We start from the raw sequence: 15,723 nt of genomic DNA on the forward strand, positions 1-15,723 counted from the left end.
TATAATTTCCCCTTAAATACGTTTATCATCATGTTTAGTCGTGTACGATTATGCGATGGTTGGTGGAAACCTACCTAATTTTGTTACTGATGAAATGTAACAAGCTGACCACCAGGATATAGACGCTATTAGATGTCACCCGACACAGCCACCAACAGCTATTGAATGCCTTGGCCATGAAGAGTTTTTTGTGGTTAAAATAGCAAGTTCAGTGTCTATCAGTGGCTTAGTCGATTGCTCAATCTTCTCTTTTACGAAGTAGGTCAAAAATTAATAATTAAGCGTATTATAGGGTGCTTCCAATTGGATAATCATGAATAAACATCACAATAAAGTGGTACTTACACATTTGTTTGATTACTATTTTATTATTTAAAGGGTGAAATTTCTATTTTTTTATTGTTGAACTAAAAACGAAAGATTAATTGTATAAATCACTATAGTGCTTAAAAGCCTACAGAAACACTCAATCATAATATTCACAAATGTAGTTGATGATTGACAAGCAGTCGTAGTCGTTCCAGATGTGGCCCAGACCTTTGGTATTAAGCATCAGACAGTGTTCGTTCCCCTTCCAGTTATCTGGCTGGTTGTCAATCCAGTCCGTGAACGTGAAGGGTCTCCCCGTGGTTGCCCACATCCACGTGGTGTTCTTGTCGATGTTTATCCCCGACACCCAAAAATAATCTATTGAATCTGGAATTGACACTACAGTTAGACCTTTTATTCAAACAAAAACTTGTTAGTTCACTTTCAAAATTCAACTTTTCTCTTCTCATGTGTAAGGAATGTCTTCGCTAAGGTCCATGAAAAATTTGAAACTGCCTCATTGTAATATCAAAACATTTAGATAGATGGACAGAGAGATAATGATACAGAAAAGAAAAGTTTACATTCCCCCAGCAGGTAAAAGAGAAATTGGGTCAACTTACTGAGGAACGTACTTTAATGACACTCAGCCATATTCCATGGTTGGGCAGTACCATTACAGAATTAATTCTTCTTTATTTAGAAATGAAATTTCTAGCCAAATTTAATGTCTAAATATTTTCTCGAGATATCCTGCCATATGATACATTCACGTTATTTTATTAAGTTGGTTTAATAGCCAAGTTACTCTTAAATGGTATTGAGGCAGTTAGGATACATGTTTTAATATTTCTCATTTTTAAATCTCATATGATTTTAATCAGATTGTTTACATTTGATTTATTTATTATGCAATTTTCTCATTGACACAATTATTAAACCGTAAAACCAATCTAAAAATACACTCTAACTCTCGGCCAAACCTCAATGAGTGAGATGCGCTATCATCTAACTTAGTATTGGCAAAATTATCTGTTGACTAACTGTCGCTTTTTTTACAAACATATAATCTACCAGTGTTTGTATTGTTTTGTTCACAATACAATACAGGGACCTTTACGCTTGCTTCCAGGGTGGAAAATATTGGGAAGAGGGTCCGCTTCCTGTCGAGATTCCATGAGGAAGGATTAGAGGGCTCTATATCAGCCATGTTACTAAGGATGAAAGGAGGGAAGGGTACCACTGTTCCAGTGTATTCCACTCAAAGCGGGTATGTTAGTAACAGCCTTCATGTTACTACTCCTTTATGTTTAGGTTAGTAACAGCCCTTATCATCAAGGGAGCAGCACCCACTCCAACAATCATCTAGATGCATTTATACCATTTTATCCTGCATATCCATAAGGTGTCCCAAACATAAACAACGCATCTGTTTCTACTGAACCCTGTTTAGGTTCACCTGGAAGGTTTATACCTCAGAAATACCCCGGTAGTAGTGGTTCTTATAAAAGCCAGAAGTGAATCCCCCTGGGTATTGTGGATTAGTAAACCATCGGTATGACATCAGATACTTGAGAATATGTCAATGATATGAGCTTTACATACATTTTATCTCAGCCTGTGGATAAAGAGGATTCAATGGATATTTAAACTCTGCAATGCCACTGAAAACTATTGTAAATAAACCTATTAAGTCTAATAATTGTAATAAGTGGTATAATAATAATTTAATGAAAATGAAGAAAGACTAGATAACTTATATTATGTAATGCTAAATAGTGCATCTGAGTGTGTAAAATCTATGTATATAAATGCAAAAAAATACAGGTCTGAGTTACATAAAGATAAGTTAAAATATAACAATAATTTTATTGAAAGCTTTAAAAATAAAACAAAAACTGCTTGGAGTATTGTTAAGCAATCTAGAAGTAGTACTTATACCCTCTTTATAAGTAAATCTGTTAAGTTTGGTGTGCCCCAGGGATCCATCCTGGGACCTACTTTGTTCACTTTATATATTATTGACTTTTTTTTTATTACATTCCAACGGCAAACAAGCTAAAGTACAAGCGGGTAGTATATTTAAATATCAACTGAAAGAAAGAAACAATGAGTTAAATAACAATAAAGTTGACAGTGATAACAATCTAACAAAAACAACTACATAAATTATTAAATATAACAATTAATAATACAAGTAACAGTAACAACAAATAGCATAATACATAACAACAAAGCAGTAAACTATTCAGTAACACAACACTCAATATGAGGGGTAACAAGCATAACAATGAAATAAATTACTATATAACATGTAAAGATTAGAAATTGTGTTTCTACTCAGGACCGCGGAGGGATGCCAGCACTCTTCCCCGGATGGTCGAAGCACTGTCGTGAAAAAGATCGACAAGGTGGCAGAAGTTATTTCCCAGCCTCATCATTCGGGCGAGGGGACCATGGAAGTCATAATCACGCCGAGAGTGACGCCTGCCGAACGGATCACGCGACCGAGTAGCTGAAGGAATGCGGATATCCACTTGTGCGAGGAGAGAAGGACAATCAAGCAGACCATTCAGCAATTTGGCAAGGAACAGGACATCTGCAGCCTTTCGTCTGGCTAGGAGATCTGGTAGGAGTAGCTCGTTCTGCAGATCCGCGAGAGGAACCTCCCTGAATTGATGTCCCCGCCTCGTTCCCACCAGCCTTAAGAACCTCCTCTGGACAGCCTCGAGTTTCCATATGAGAGTCAAGTGGTAGGGTGTCCAAACGGGGCTAGCATATTCTAGTAGTTACCGCACAAAGAAAGAATAAAGCGTTTTTAAAACAACAGGGCTCGTTATGCCACGAGTCGACCTTGAGATGAACCCCAACATCCTGTGTGCCCGTCTGCACAGGTCATCCACGTGAGCGTTAAAGGAGAAATCAGCAGAGAAGGTAACACCCAAGTCCCTCACCGTGAACACCCTATCCAGAGCTCGGCCATCCAAGGTGTACTGGAAATAGCGTGGGTCGCGCAACCGGCCAAAGGTCATCACAGAGCACTTGGAAGAGTTCATGTTCATGTTGTTTGTATTGCACCAATCAAGGACACTATTAAGGCTAGTCTGCAACCTTGCAAAATCATCTGGGTGAGAGATTACTGTGAAGATCTTGACATCATCTGCGAAGAGAAGGGCCTCTACTAGTAGGATGGACGTAAGGTCATTGATGAATGCAGTGAATAAGTAAGGGCCGAGCAAGGAGCCTTGTGGTACACCCGAGGTTTGGGGAAATTCTCTGGATATAGAGCCCGGCAGTTTCACCCTCAAGCGTCGGTCCCGCAGTGTTAACTTGCCGGTTAACTTAAATGATTTGCATTCTAAATGTTTTTTATTTGCTGACGATCTTGGTCTTTGCATCCAAGAGGAGAACTTGGCTTTAACTAAGGCCTCAATTGTAAATAATTCATTTCTAATTGATGACTGGTATAATGTAAATAAGCTCAAACTTAACTCTGACAAAACACAAGACCTATATATTTATATTAGTAATTCTCATGTAAATACCTTAAAGTTTTTACCCATTATTGTACAAAGTAATCTTAAGTGGCAGTGCCACATAGACAAAATTGCTTCTAGTATGGCTAAAGGTTTGTTTCTGCTCAGATCCCTTAGTGGTAATGTGAGCCGTAATGTCCTCCTTTTAATATATCATGCTCATATACAGAGTCACATAGCCTATGGTGCAGTTCTCTGGGCAAACTGTGGTTATGCTAAGAAAATGTTTATTATGCAAAAGAAGGCAGTTAGAATTATCTTTGGAGTCCCTTGCAGAACTTATTGTAAAAATCTTTTCATTGAGCTGGGAGTTCTCACCTTACCTTCTTTGTACATATAACAAGCTTTGTCTTGCATTAAGGAAATTGTACCTGGTTTAAGTGTAAATAGTGATGTACATAGTCATTTCGCCAGGCATAATAGAGACTTAACTTTAACACGATGTAAATATAACCTAACCAAGTCAGCCTTTGTACAGCAAGGAATAAAGTTCTATAATGCTCTACCGTTATCTATGAGGGAGGAGCCACTAAAAAACTTTAAGAAAAAACTCAAGGACATGCTTATAAGAGAACGTTTATATGATGTTGATAAGTTTTTTAATTGTGACCTAGTCTTAGCTTAGCCATAGTCTCACAGCTGTGATAATAATTGCTGACGTTGCTATGCATCCTCATGTCTTGGCAATAAAGTTTCTTGATTCTCTACAATTAATCATCTTAATCTGATTATCATATAACACATTTTTGGCACAAAATATATTTTTCCGAATAATAAAGCATTGATCGCAAATCTTTGACGAGGCCTCCAGTTTACTTTTATGTGAACTCAATTACGTATTCTTTGTTTGAAGTTTATTTTTGACGATGGAAGGATTGTGAAGGAAACAGGATTTTTCCGGACATTTGCCATCGTTCAGTGAAACAAAAAATCAGTAACACTAAGTTTCGAGATCTGCAATCTGATCTCTTCTTCAGGTATATAACTAACCTAATGCATAACTACAAACTAGGTTAAAATAAAAAAATCATACCAAAGCGTTGTAGCACGCCTATGTCAGGAATCACAACCGCCATGTTGTGTGTCAACTTCACTAACTCTAAAACATGCACTTAATAAAAACTATACACAACACTAATCATTAAAACTGAACAACAGAGTACAGTTATTCAACAACAACAACACTATACGTTTGTATTCGTCTACCAACCACCTACGACTAACCAGAGGCCAATAGCAAATGGTAATCGTCAAGGCAGAAAAAAAAAGATGGCGGAAATAAAAAAGAAGGGTGATAGGAATCGGCCTTATTCATTATTACTATTATTGGTTCATTCTAGATGAACTTCTTAAAACCATATTATGATTCCGCATTGGTTTATTGAAATATCCGATCCGTTTGATACTTTTGGTTTTCTTTTTAGTTAATTTTTTAGAATTGGCAACCAAAGCGGCCTAACCTCGACTGATGGTTGACTGATTGGTTGGTCTGCTAATTTAATTTATTTATTTATTTATTTATTTCAACGGTAAACCATTTTGTACAACATAACTTATAACAAAGTTGGCAGCTATCCATAACCAAGCATTTTACTTAATATTAATCAAAACAACAAAATCAAAACACAATCAGAGAAAAATAACAATAATAACATAAAGGATTATGGTGATTTAAATAAGGTTTATGATGAGTGTAATGATATCCATGGAATCTGAACAACAATAATTATTGCAAGTTAACAACAATAATAATATAATAATACGTAAAGAGTCTGGGCGAGATAATAATAAAAGTAGCAGCTAAATAACAAAAATTATATAACAATAATACACGTATAGAATCTGAAAACAATAATAATAACAACGGAAACAGCTAACAACAAAAGTTATATAATAATAATGGCGAGTTACATTATGGTCTATAGTGAGATGATATTTATATAATCTGAACAACAGTAATAACATGTATAAATCTGACACAATAATAATAACAACAGAAACAGCTAAACAACAAAAATTATATAATAAAAATAATAATGGTGGGTTACTTTAGGGTCAATATATATATATATATATATATATATATATATATATATATATATATATATATATATAGGAATCTGGACAACAATAATAACACGTATATAATATGAACACAATAATAATAACAGTAAACAGCTAAACAACAACAAATTAAGAACTAGTTGCCCGTCATAGTAGCTTCCCCAAGCACGATCGAAATGACTGATAAGAGGATCCAAAAAATTCCACACCACCTGAAACCTCATTACCTTCTCTCATAAGTCTGGGAATACAGCTGTGGTAGCTGTAAAGAGAAGGAAGTGCCCTCTTGAAAAAGATGTCCCCGGAACGAGTGGATGTCGGAATTCGAAACTCGAGAAGAGAGAGAAGACGAGGGCAGTCTAGAGCACCGTTAACCATCTTATGAAGAATCAAGATGTCCGCCATCCTTTCTTCTAGTCTTAATGTAGGTTGCCTCTATAATTTTCCTTTTGAAAGATATCAAACTGATCAGATATTTGTAATAAACCAATCTGGAATCATAATATGGTTTTAAGAAGTTCATCTAGAATGAACCAATAATAGTAATAATGAATAAGGCCGATTCCTATCACCCTTCTTTTTTATTTCTGCCATCTTGTTTCTTTCTGCCGTGACGATTACCATTTGCTATTGGACTCTGGTCAGTCGTAGGTGGTTAATAGACGAATAAATACGTATAGTGACCTGTACTCTGTTTTTCAGTTTTAATGATTAGTGTTGTGTATAGCTTTTATTAAGTGCATGTTTAAGATTTAGTGAAGTTGACACATAACATGGCGGTTGTGATTCCTGACAGGCGTGCTACAACGCTTAGGTATGATTTGTTTATTTTAACCTAGTTTGTAGTAATGTGTTAGGTTAGTTATATACCTGAAGAAGAGATCAGATTGCAGATCTCGAAACGTAATGTTACTTATTTCTTGTTTCACTGAACGATGGCAAATGTCCGGAAAAATCCTGTTTCCTTCACAATTACGTATCATTAAATTTATTTACTAAGTATTTATTAAAGAAGGAATAACAGTTTTTTTTTTCAACGAATCGCTCAACCATGTGTTTTAGATATCTACATGTAATAAAAATGTTTCCTAATAAGATGAAAAGAATATAATCTTACCCAACTCTCTGGTCTTCTGCTTGGCCATCTCGTTCTCCTCGTCACTCAAGATGGTGGCAAGACGTCCGCCACGATTCTTACAATCAATCACAGCGCCATACCAGTTTAACTGTTGTAAAATATGTTAAAAATTAATTGTACACTAGTACTAATAACTGAATAGTAACTGTAAGATAAAACTGAGTGTGAACTTTCCGAAGAAACTGAACTTAATTATTAATTATGTAGACTGTAAACACAAAACTACAATCTAAGGTAAAATGATCAAATCTAATTATACTATAAGCGTTATGACACATATAAGTCAGGAACCACAGCAAACGTGTGTCAAAATCACTATCTCTTTGATTATAAACTGCTAAATGATAAGGATCACAGTACATCTACAATTACTAACATCTAACAACTGAACAGTGGTCAATATATTTTAATCTATTTTATTGCCAATGTATTACTGGCAAAAGACTCTATGGATATAGAGCCTAGTTTATATCCATGTTTATCCAAGCAATGTGGTTAGTAGTTCTTTTTTAACTCTATGTTAATTTAATAGTAGATCAAGTAAGCATTGTCTGAGTCTTGAGCCTTATGTTGTTGGTATATTTATGTATGAGTTGGCTGCTTGCCGTTAATAAATAAATAAATTGCCAATGTATTACTTGCAAAAAACTCTATGGATATAGAGCCTAGTTTATATCCATATTTATCCAAACAATGTGGTTACAGTTTGTTTTAAAAGTATTGACAGAGATTATGTTACTGATTCTTTATATTGAGTATCATTTTTAAATTTCTTTTTGTTAGCTTTCTGTTACTATCTATTGTTTGTGTTTACCTACCAGTGCCTTGTTAGTATATGTATGGATTTCTTTTACTAGTCAAGATTTGTGACTGTCAACATAGAAAGAAGATGGCGGTAAATCACTAGATGGGGGAGTGGGTTTCTTATAGTAAGAATTGTTTATTTTAACCTGGATTTTAGTCGCGTGATAGATTTGATAACCACCTGAAGTATAGATCAGGTTTTAGCTCACGAAACGTATTATTACTGAAATATTCTTTCACTGAGTGGAGGCAATTGGTCGGAAATCTACATAACATCGCCATCATCAAAGACAAACTTAAAAAAATTATTAAAATTACTATTTTGGATGAGCACATATTCAGAAATTATATTCTAAAAATGTTTATACATCTATTAAACAGGTAACTTTTTAATTTATAGCAAATTATGTAACTAACGCAATGTATTTAAGGAGCTCTTATACACACCATCTTTCCAAAAACGAAAGAATCCATTTTTCATCACTAAAGTTGATTTAATTTAAGGCTTACATATAAATAAATGAGGACGTATAATTTGTTATTATTATTTTGAAATTGTTCGATTTGCTACATGCTATGCTACAGTAGAAAGAGATAATGTAAACCTGTTACTCTGTAGAAGGATTATCGGATGGTTTCCAACTAGAGTGTGATAGATCGTTATTTCTGTATATCCGAATTTTATTCTAACTCCTTGGATGTGATTTACTGAGGTGCTAAGGTTATTTTTGCGTAGTTAGGGGATGGAATTAGATGTTGGAAGGTTATCTCAACATCCTAAACATATAACCAACATCGGAATATCCATGGTTCTTTTTCAGGTGAAGCTTTAGGAATTTCCACTGTTTTCATTGATCGCTAGAGCGATATAAATATCACTTTCTAAGAAAATAAATAAATCTTAACAAATAACAAAGGTATTAATTCTTTATACTTATTTTAAGTACAATATTAACATGTTTAAAAAGGAAAGGCCAATACGCTTTTTAGCCTGAGTTTATTTTATTTTTACAGTTTTTACCTGGTCGGATACCACTTCATAGCGCTTCTTTGCTCCTGGGTATGGTGGCCAACGAGAAACGTCTGAAAAAGGTTTTATTTATAGTTTAAATTGTTTTTTAAGAATTATATACAAGACTAATGATCATAATTCTTCAGCCTTCATTATTTCAATACATTTTCTTCTATATATATATATATATATATATATTTCTCGCTTCAAAAATTAGTAAACATTAAATAAGCGAAGATCATGGAAGAGTAATAAATACAATATTTAATTTTTATACCATCCAAGACTGTGGATGCTTTTTTCTTTATTGATCTAAATTTTTTACGGATAAGCTTAAGGAGATGTCCTTGTGTTCAGTTGACTTAAGAAATATCTTAACTACATTTTATTAAATAGTAATATAGTTTCAAAACGCATTTCTTATTTATAAACTAAATATTTTTATGCATCTACACACGTGCTATCATCACAACCTAGGATTTAATATTTCCCTTGTAAAATTTAAAACAAAAACGAGGCAGATGTAAACAAGAACTGACATATTTCAATTTGATTGAACTATTGTAAAATTATATATTGATAAAATGTGTATAAATACCCGATTTCTTTGAAATGTGCATAAAAAACATTATTTTGAATTTATAATTTAGTTTTATCTTAGTTATATACAAGATCTTATTAGTAAAAATGAACTTATATAAAATCAAGTGTTTTATGGAATTTCGCCTTTTTTTAAGTCGATTAAATTACTTTACAATAACGACATTTTGTGGGTTAACACCTTCACTAGCACTCAATATACGCTGAGTGGTCATGTGTACCCTTCTATCAGATTCTGTGTCAGATTCGTCTGTCATATTAACAAAAGCTATATCTGCCATATATTTAACATCTGCACATAACGTTTCTGTAATGTAAATTAGAAAACTGGAAAAATTTGACTATATATTTTTGTATTGTTTGATATTACATTAATTAAACTCACACAGTAAACGTAACATTTTAAATTCTAAAACACGTAACTGGTATTGACATTAGAAGAGCTTACGTTGTAGTTTGTACGCAGTGAGTGGGTTTCCAAAGAACCCCTGTTTGCAGTGCAGTAAGGACATTATTTTTAGTGGTGTTTGTTTTTCAGAAGATGCTAATAGCCTTTACTCAACTCAATTCATTTATTGTCAAAAACATAAAATGCATGGACAATCGTCAAAATACGTGAATATACGATGTGGTATATAAAAGTAATAATTCAATACAGAGTTTCCTCTTTCAAGTAAAGAGGCACAGAGTTAAAAAGACGAATGCAGGTATAAAAGCACTGATTTTTTTATAATTTGGTTCGGTGGCGAGGTAAGATAAGGTCAATTCTAATCCTTAAATGGTAATTATGATTAAAATTTTTGGTCACAATGAAATTCTGTCGACACTTTTTGTAAAAGGAAAGACATTTAAAAACTTTAATAGACGAGAAAGTCAGAATATTGTTTTGGCGAAAACCCTTCTTATAGGACTGCGCACGACTTAATTTGAAATTGATCCTTATAGCTCTTTTTGTCCTGGCGGAAGATGTATTGAGATTTTGTATTCTCAGTTCCCCATATAGGCAGTCCATAGTTAAGATAAGGATAAAAACATCCATAAGAGGTAATGAAAAGGATTTTCTCACTAGCAAAACGAGACAGTCTGTATACTAAAAACAAGCATATGCTTACTTTTTTGAAACTTTTTTAATATGATTAAAAAAGATTGTTCTTCGTCGAGTTTGTTTTTCAGAAAGTCTTAGTCAGTCCCATTTTATTAAATAAGGTATGCAAATGAAATTGCAATTTTTGCTTCACCAAATTGTGTTAATTATCCAATATTACCTACATCCAACACTAGTAATGTCGGGAGCTCATCTGTAGTATTAATAAACAGTGACTGTGGTTGGGGAGCAGGAAGTTTTACACACACACACACACACACACACACACACTTCAGCCGAAATTCCTATTTACTAATATTATAATATGGTTGGTGATTACTTACGCATCTGCCGGGTACACCCAGTGAACGGGTTCCCTACGAACCCAGGAGGACATGCGCAGAAGGGCATGTGGTTTGACACCTGACAGATGGAGTTGTGGGCACAGGCCCCAGGACAGGGGTATGCACACTTCATGTCCACACATTGCTGACTCTCAAGGCAGTCCCTGTGTGCCATGCACTGTATCTGGGCTGTAATCAGGGCAACGTACCCGATTGTTATCAGATAATGTCATACCTTATGGTTCAAAAATACGTAATCGCTTAGAATACTGAGTTTTGTTTCATGATATAATGGTAATACATAGCATTTTCTTTTATTCAACCAAGATAGAAAAAACATAGCTTGTTTTTGTTATTTTATTTAGCAAGACGTCTAAGTTTACATTTGCCTCAATCACAGTTTTCAACAGTTTTAGATCGTTATTGTGGCTTTCAAGGTTGTTTGAAAATTTAAATTTCATAGAAATTATGATTATTTTTAAAAGAATAATTCTGAAAAAATAAAAAGGCAATTAATATACCACAAATCATACTTGTAAAATGTTAATCTGCCAAATATTTAAAACGAAAAATACTTATGTAAAACACTTAACATATTATTACATTAATGAATCCTAAAATAATATAACCAACAGCCTGCTACAACTTTTCTGAAGTTTTTTTTTATGTTTTATAAAAATTAAGTATTTCAAAAATTAAGAAGTTCTATTGCCTTTAAACGTAAACAGTGTAATTGACAAAGTTATTGGATTATAATTATTTTGAATGGATTAATTTAAAATGTATTATAAACTTTGTTCTACAGATATCACATGTATAAAAGACAATAATTTTATTTCAGATTAAAATACTAATACTAAAATAAAGTTTGCAATAACATCAAAAACAAATATAATAGTTATTAAAATGAGTTAAACACGTAATTAAGATTCACACATTAAAAACTCAATGTTCTAATATCCCAGGCCAAAAATGTTTCAATTGAGTAAAATATATTATTCTTCAACCACCTATCTATGACGTTTTTGAATTAATTCAAGGGTACGTCCCATGCATTCTAAGGCAGTTTATTGAATCATTTAATCTTCATCATACACATATACGTCTACCTCTGGTTTGTTTCTAATCTAACTGTTGCTAAGTCAAGAAGATGGTTTGTCCTAGTACAATCATTAGTTTTGTCATATACGAAGGGTAGTTAAAGATACCTTAACACCGATCAAGAAGCAATAAATATACAGATTTGGAAGAGTCATTATTTTTAATTCTTTGAAAATTAGTAAACATGACTCTCTATCAGAAACGTTTTTGATTGCTCTTAAAACTTGTTTGTCATGTTGCAGCAATTTGTGCACTGCAACAGTTGCCACATAGAGTTATTTATTCCATATCTTACGTGGGAATGAAAAAAGTCATTATATGCGGTTAAAAACTTATCTGCAATAATACAGCTTCTTAATTTCCTAAGAAGAAAAACAACTCCAGACAACTTTTTCCATAGTTGCTTCACATAGCAATCCCAACGTAACCTACTGACAAGATGCATACCTAATAAATTAACTGGGTTAATACCTTTGTAAATCGTATGGTTCAATGAAAATATTATTTTTTTCTGTTTTATGGCAATTTACTTCAAAGAAATTAGTAGCATGACCATTCTAAGGCCCGTTCAAACCCTTGGTTCTCCTCTCTTATTAATGAATTCAAATGCTGATTACTGTTGAGAAGCGTAGTATTATCTGCATACAGTATTCTTGTGCAAGGAACATTAGAAGCCAAACCATTGACAGCGATTAGAAAAAATAGGGGGCCAAGGACAGATCCTTGTGGAACACTTTCAATATTTTTTAAACTAGATCTGTCATTTCCCTGGACAACCATTTCTCTAATAGTCAAGCGTGACTACAGTAACCTTAGCTCCCTGTGCCTGATACCGTAGATACACAATTCTTTTAACAGAAGCGAATTACGAATGGAGTTAAAAGCTTTTTTAAATCAACTAATAATTCAGAGGCCAATAATTTATTTTGAAAGTTTATCAGTATTTATTTTTTCATATTTTCTACTGCTTTAATTGTATTTTAACTGGGTACAAATCCAAATTGTTCAGGCACAAAACAAGATTATTAGCAAAAACAAGATTATATGCAATAATAAATGTGTTTTACTGTGCCTTTACACATGATTGAAATATTTTACTTACTATAGGGACTCAGAAATATGGTCTATACAATACATCCGTATCGGTGGTTATATTTAATTTACTCACGATGTTCATATAATAGTTGTTAAAAACATTGGAATCAATTAAAACTTTTTCATTTCTTTCTTACAATTACATTCTGTTTTGATCAGGTTCCATGCTGCCTTACATTTATTAGAGGATTTTGTTATATTTATTATGTTATTACGTTACATTTATCAGTGTAGTATCTACACAAAATAAACAACTTAAGAATCAATAGAATCATTGTTAAATAAATGTAAAACAAATTGGTTAGCAAATATATAAATATTATATTAGATTTTCTTTGGTTCGCACGAAACCATCCCAATTTAAAACGCAAACCAAAGTTAAATTTAACAACGTCTTCAACATTATAAAAGGTAAAAATTCAACAATTAACTGTATCAATATTTAGCGATTTTAAAAAGAGTTGCAACTACAGTATACTTACACATTTCCCATTTATCATTTCCTAGGATATTTCCCACTACACAAAAGAGTACCAAGTACACATAGGTTTGAGATGGTGTCATTTTCGCGCAATCTCTGAGACTGAGGCCGAGTGTATGAAGAGATTATCTTGAGGTTATCATTTATACCATAAAATACGTGATTCACAGAAAATTGAAGAAGGGATATAGCACTTTAATCTATTGACGTTTTTACTAGTAGGACTCCTCAAAACAATACTGTGATTTCACGTTAATTTATTTTGATATATCTAATCTGTTTGATACGTAATGTTTTCTTGTTAATTTATTTCTCAGAACAGTGTTTTGTTTCACTGAATAGTGGCAAATGCCCGGAAAATCCAGTTTTCTTCACAAACCTCCAATCATAAAAAAAAAAGTATTAATCAAAATTATTTAAATCATTATATTCGTTTATCAGCTCAGAGGAGTTTACATAATGGGTTCCTTAAAACCAATTAACTGTTTCTAAAAATACTTCCATATTATCATTAATAGTTTGGTGTCATCTTTCATGATGGCAGTTTCAACACTAGAAGTTAAAACTGTAACGTCATTAATTAATAAAATTAAGAATGAGTATGTAACTTTGCGTACCTCTTTGAGTTATTACATTTATAAATACAATATACTTATTCTGCTTATCAATAAAGCTAAGATTCTCTAGAAAATCGTTTCCTTTCTAGAAATCATCTGAACATTCCTTGTTATTGCAGAATTACAGGCCTGGGTATATAATGAATTGTTGTAGGGAGATGACAAGGTCAAGATTGATAAATCTGCTGTATGTCAAAGGTAGTCGAACCATAGTAGGTGTTTCATCCATTCACCTTTGTTTTCCAGGGTATTTAGTACTAAATAATTCACATTTATCATTCTAGACAGTGTAGTAGAAGGGAGCCGCAAGAGAGACGATTACTAATTTTATATTACGGTATACCGTTCGTTCCGAAGTTTGGTCCACAACTAATTATTTTACACAAAATTAACACTTACCGTCACAGGTCGCTATAATTTTGTTTCGTGGCTGAGACAGATAATTTTGGCTAACGTGCACCACCAAACTTGTAACGGAAGTCGTAGAAAAATAATTGTTCATGATAATTGGATATTTTAATATCAGATATTATATTATTCCATATCGTATAAACTATCAGACCGTGTTACATGGAACGGATTTACCTATTCTTCAAGCTTTAAAAACAAATAACGAAAATATTTTTAACATGATAAGATATTTTACATAGGTACATGTTCTCTTTTTTCTCTTGCAAATGTCACACACACACACACACACACACACACACACACACACACACACACACACACACACAAAATATATTTACTTAAATTTTTATATATATATCCTCAACCTTTTATTTATCTATTAAGAATATAAGTTTGAGTAATACTTCAATAATTCTATACCTGAATACAAAGCGTATCACGTATTTCTACTTCATTACTCATTCATTTTAATTGTTAATAACCATTATGCATGAATGAATTACTTCAACTTATAATTTCTAATAGAAGCCTTTCCCTTGTAATTCTTATTCTGCCGTTTCTCATAGTCTGCTGGCCTGTGCTTCACACAGACTAAGGGGAGAGTCGATACACAGTCGACAAGGTCACACAGATACAAATACCAAGGTCTCAGAGTTCTCAGCTATCGGCAAACTGAATATGTCTTGTTTTATACCCAGCGAATTTTGCACATGGTTTAGTTTAAGTCTAAGTAATTGTAGTTATGTTAGTACATTGATATATTTTGTATAATTTATCATGTTTATTCTATTAAAAATAAAACTATTCTTATTTATTACTTACTTTTATTGTTTGTAGAACGTCATAGAAAGTCACAATGTTTCGCTATATGCAAGTTGACTTTTGTATATTTAAGTTTATCATACTTTATTTTTGTTATGCTGTATTATGTAAAGGAATATTTTTATACAAATTAGTATCAACAATTATAATATTTATTACTTAAAATCAAAGAGCTTTAGAACTAAAACTGTTTAGTTCAAATGAAATATATGGGTAAATAAATGTGTGGATGTTAGGCTCTACATAGTTGTTTGATGTTAAACAACTCAATACTGTGTTAAGGGGTGACAGCAAACATATTTTTT

The 15,723-nt window shown here is 32.8% G+C and overlaps 1 protein-coding gene across 1 annotated transcript; it reads right to left on the reverse strand.

Annotated features, from left to right (window-relative positions):
- Positions 1 to 348: 348 nt before the first annotated feature.
- Positions 349 to 13,723, reverse strand: LOC124369869 (C-type lectin 37Db-like). Its single transcript, XM_046828002.1, has 5 exons — positions 13,570 to 13,723; positions 10,892 to 11,080; positions 8,873 to 8,934; positions 7,027 to 7,135; positions 349 to 696 (listed from the first exon to the last, which is right to left on the reverse strand). The coding sequence occupies exons 1-5, from the start codon at positions 13,649 to 13,651 to the stop codon at positions 467 to 469; spliced, it is 672 nt and encodes a 223-aa protein (XP_046683958.1). The 5' UTR covers positions 13,652 to 13,723; the 3' UTR covers positions 349 to 466.
- Positions 13,724 to 15,723: the final 2,000 nt, after the last annotated feature.

Source organism: Homalodisca vitripennis, chromosome X (genome assembly GCF_021130785.1).
Source record: "Homalodisca vitripennis isolate AUS2020 chromosome X, UT_GWSS_2.1, whole genome shotgun sequence".
NCBI classification, from domain to species: Eukaryota; Metazoa; Arthropoda; class Insecta; order Hemiptera; family Cicadellidae; genus Homalodisca; species Homalodisca vitripennis.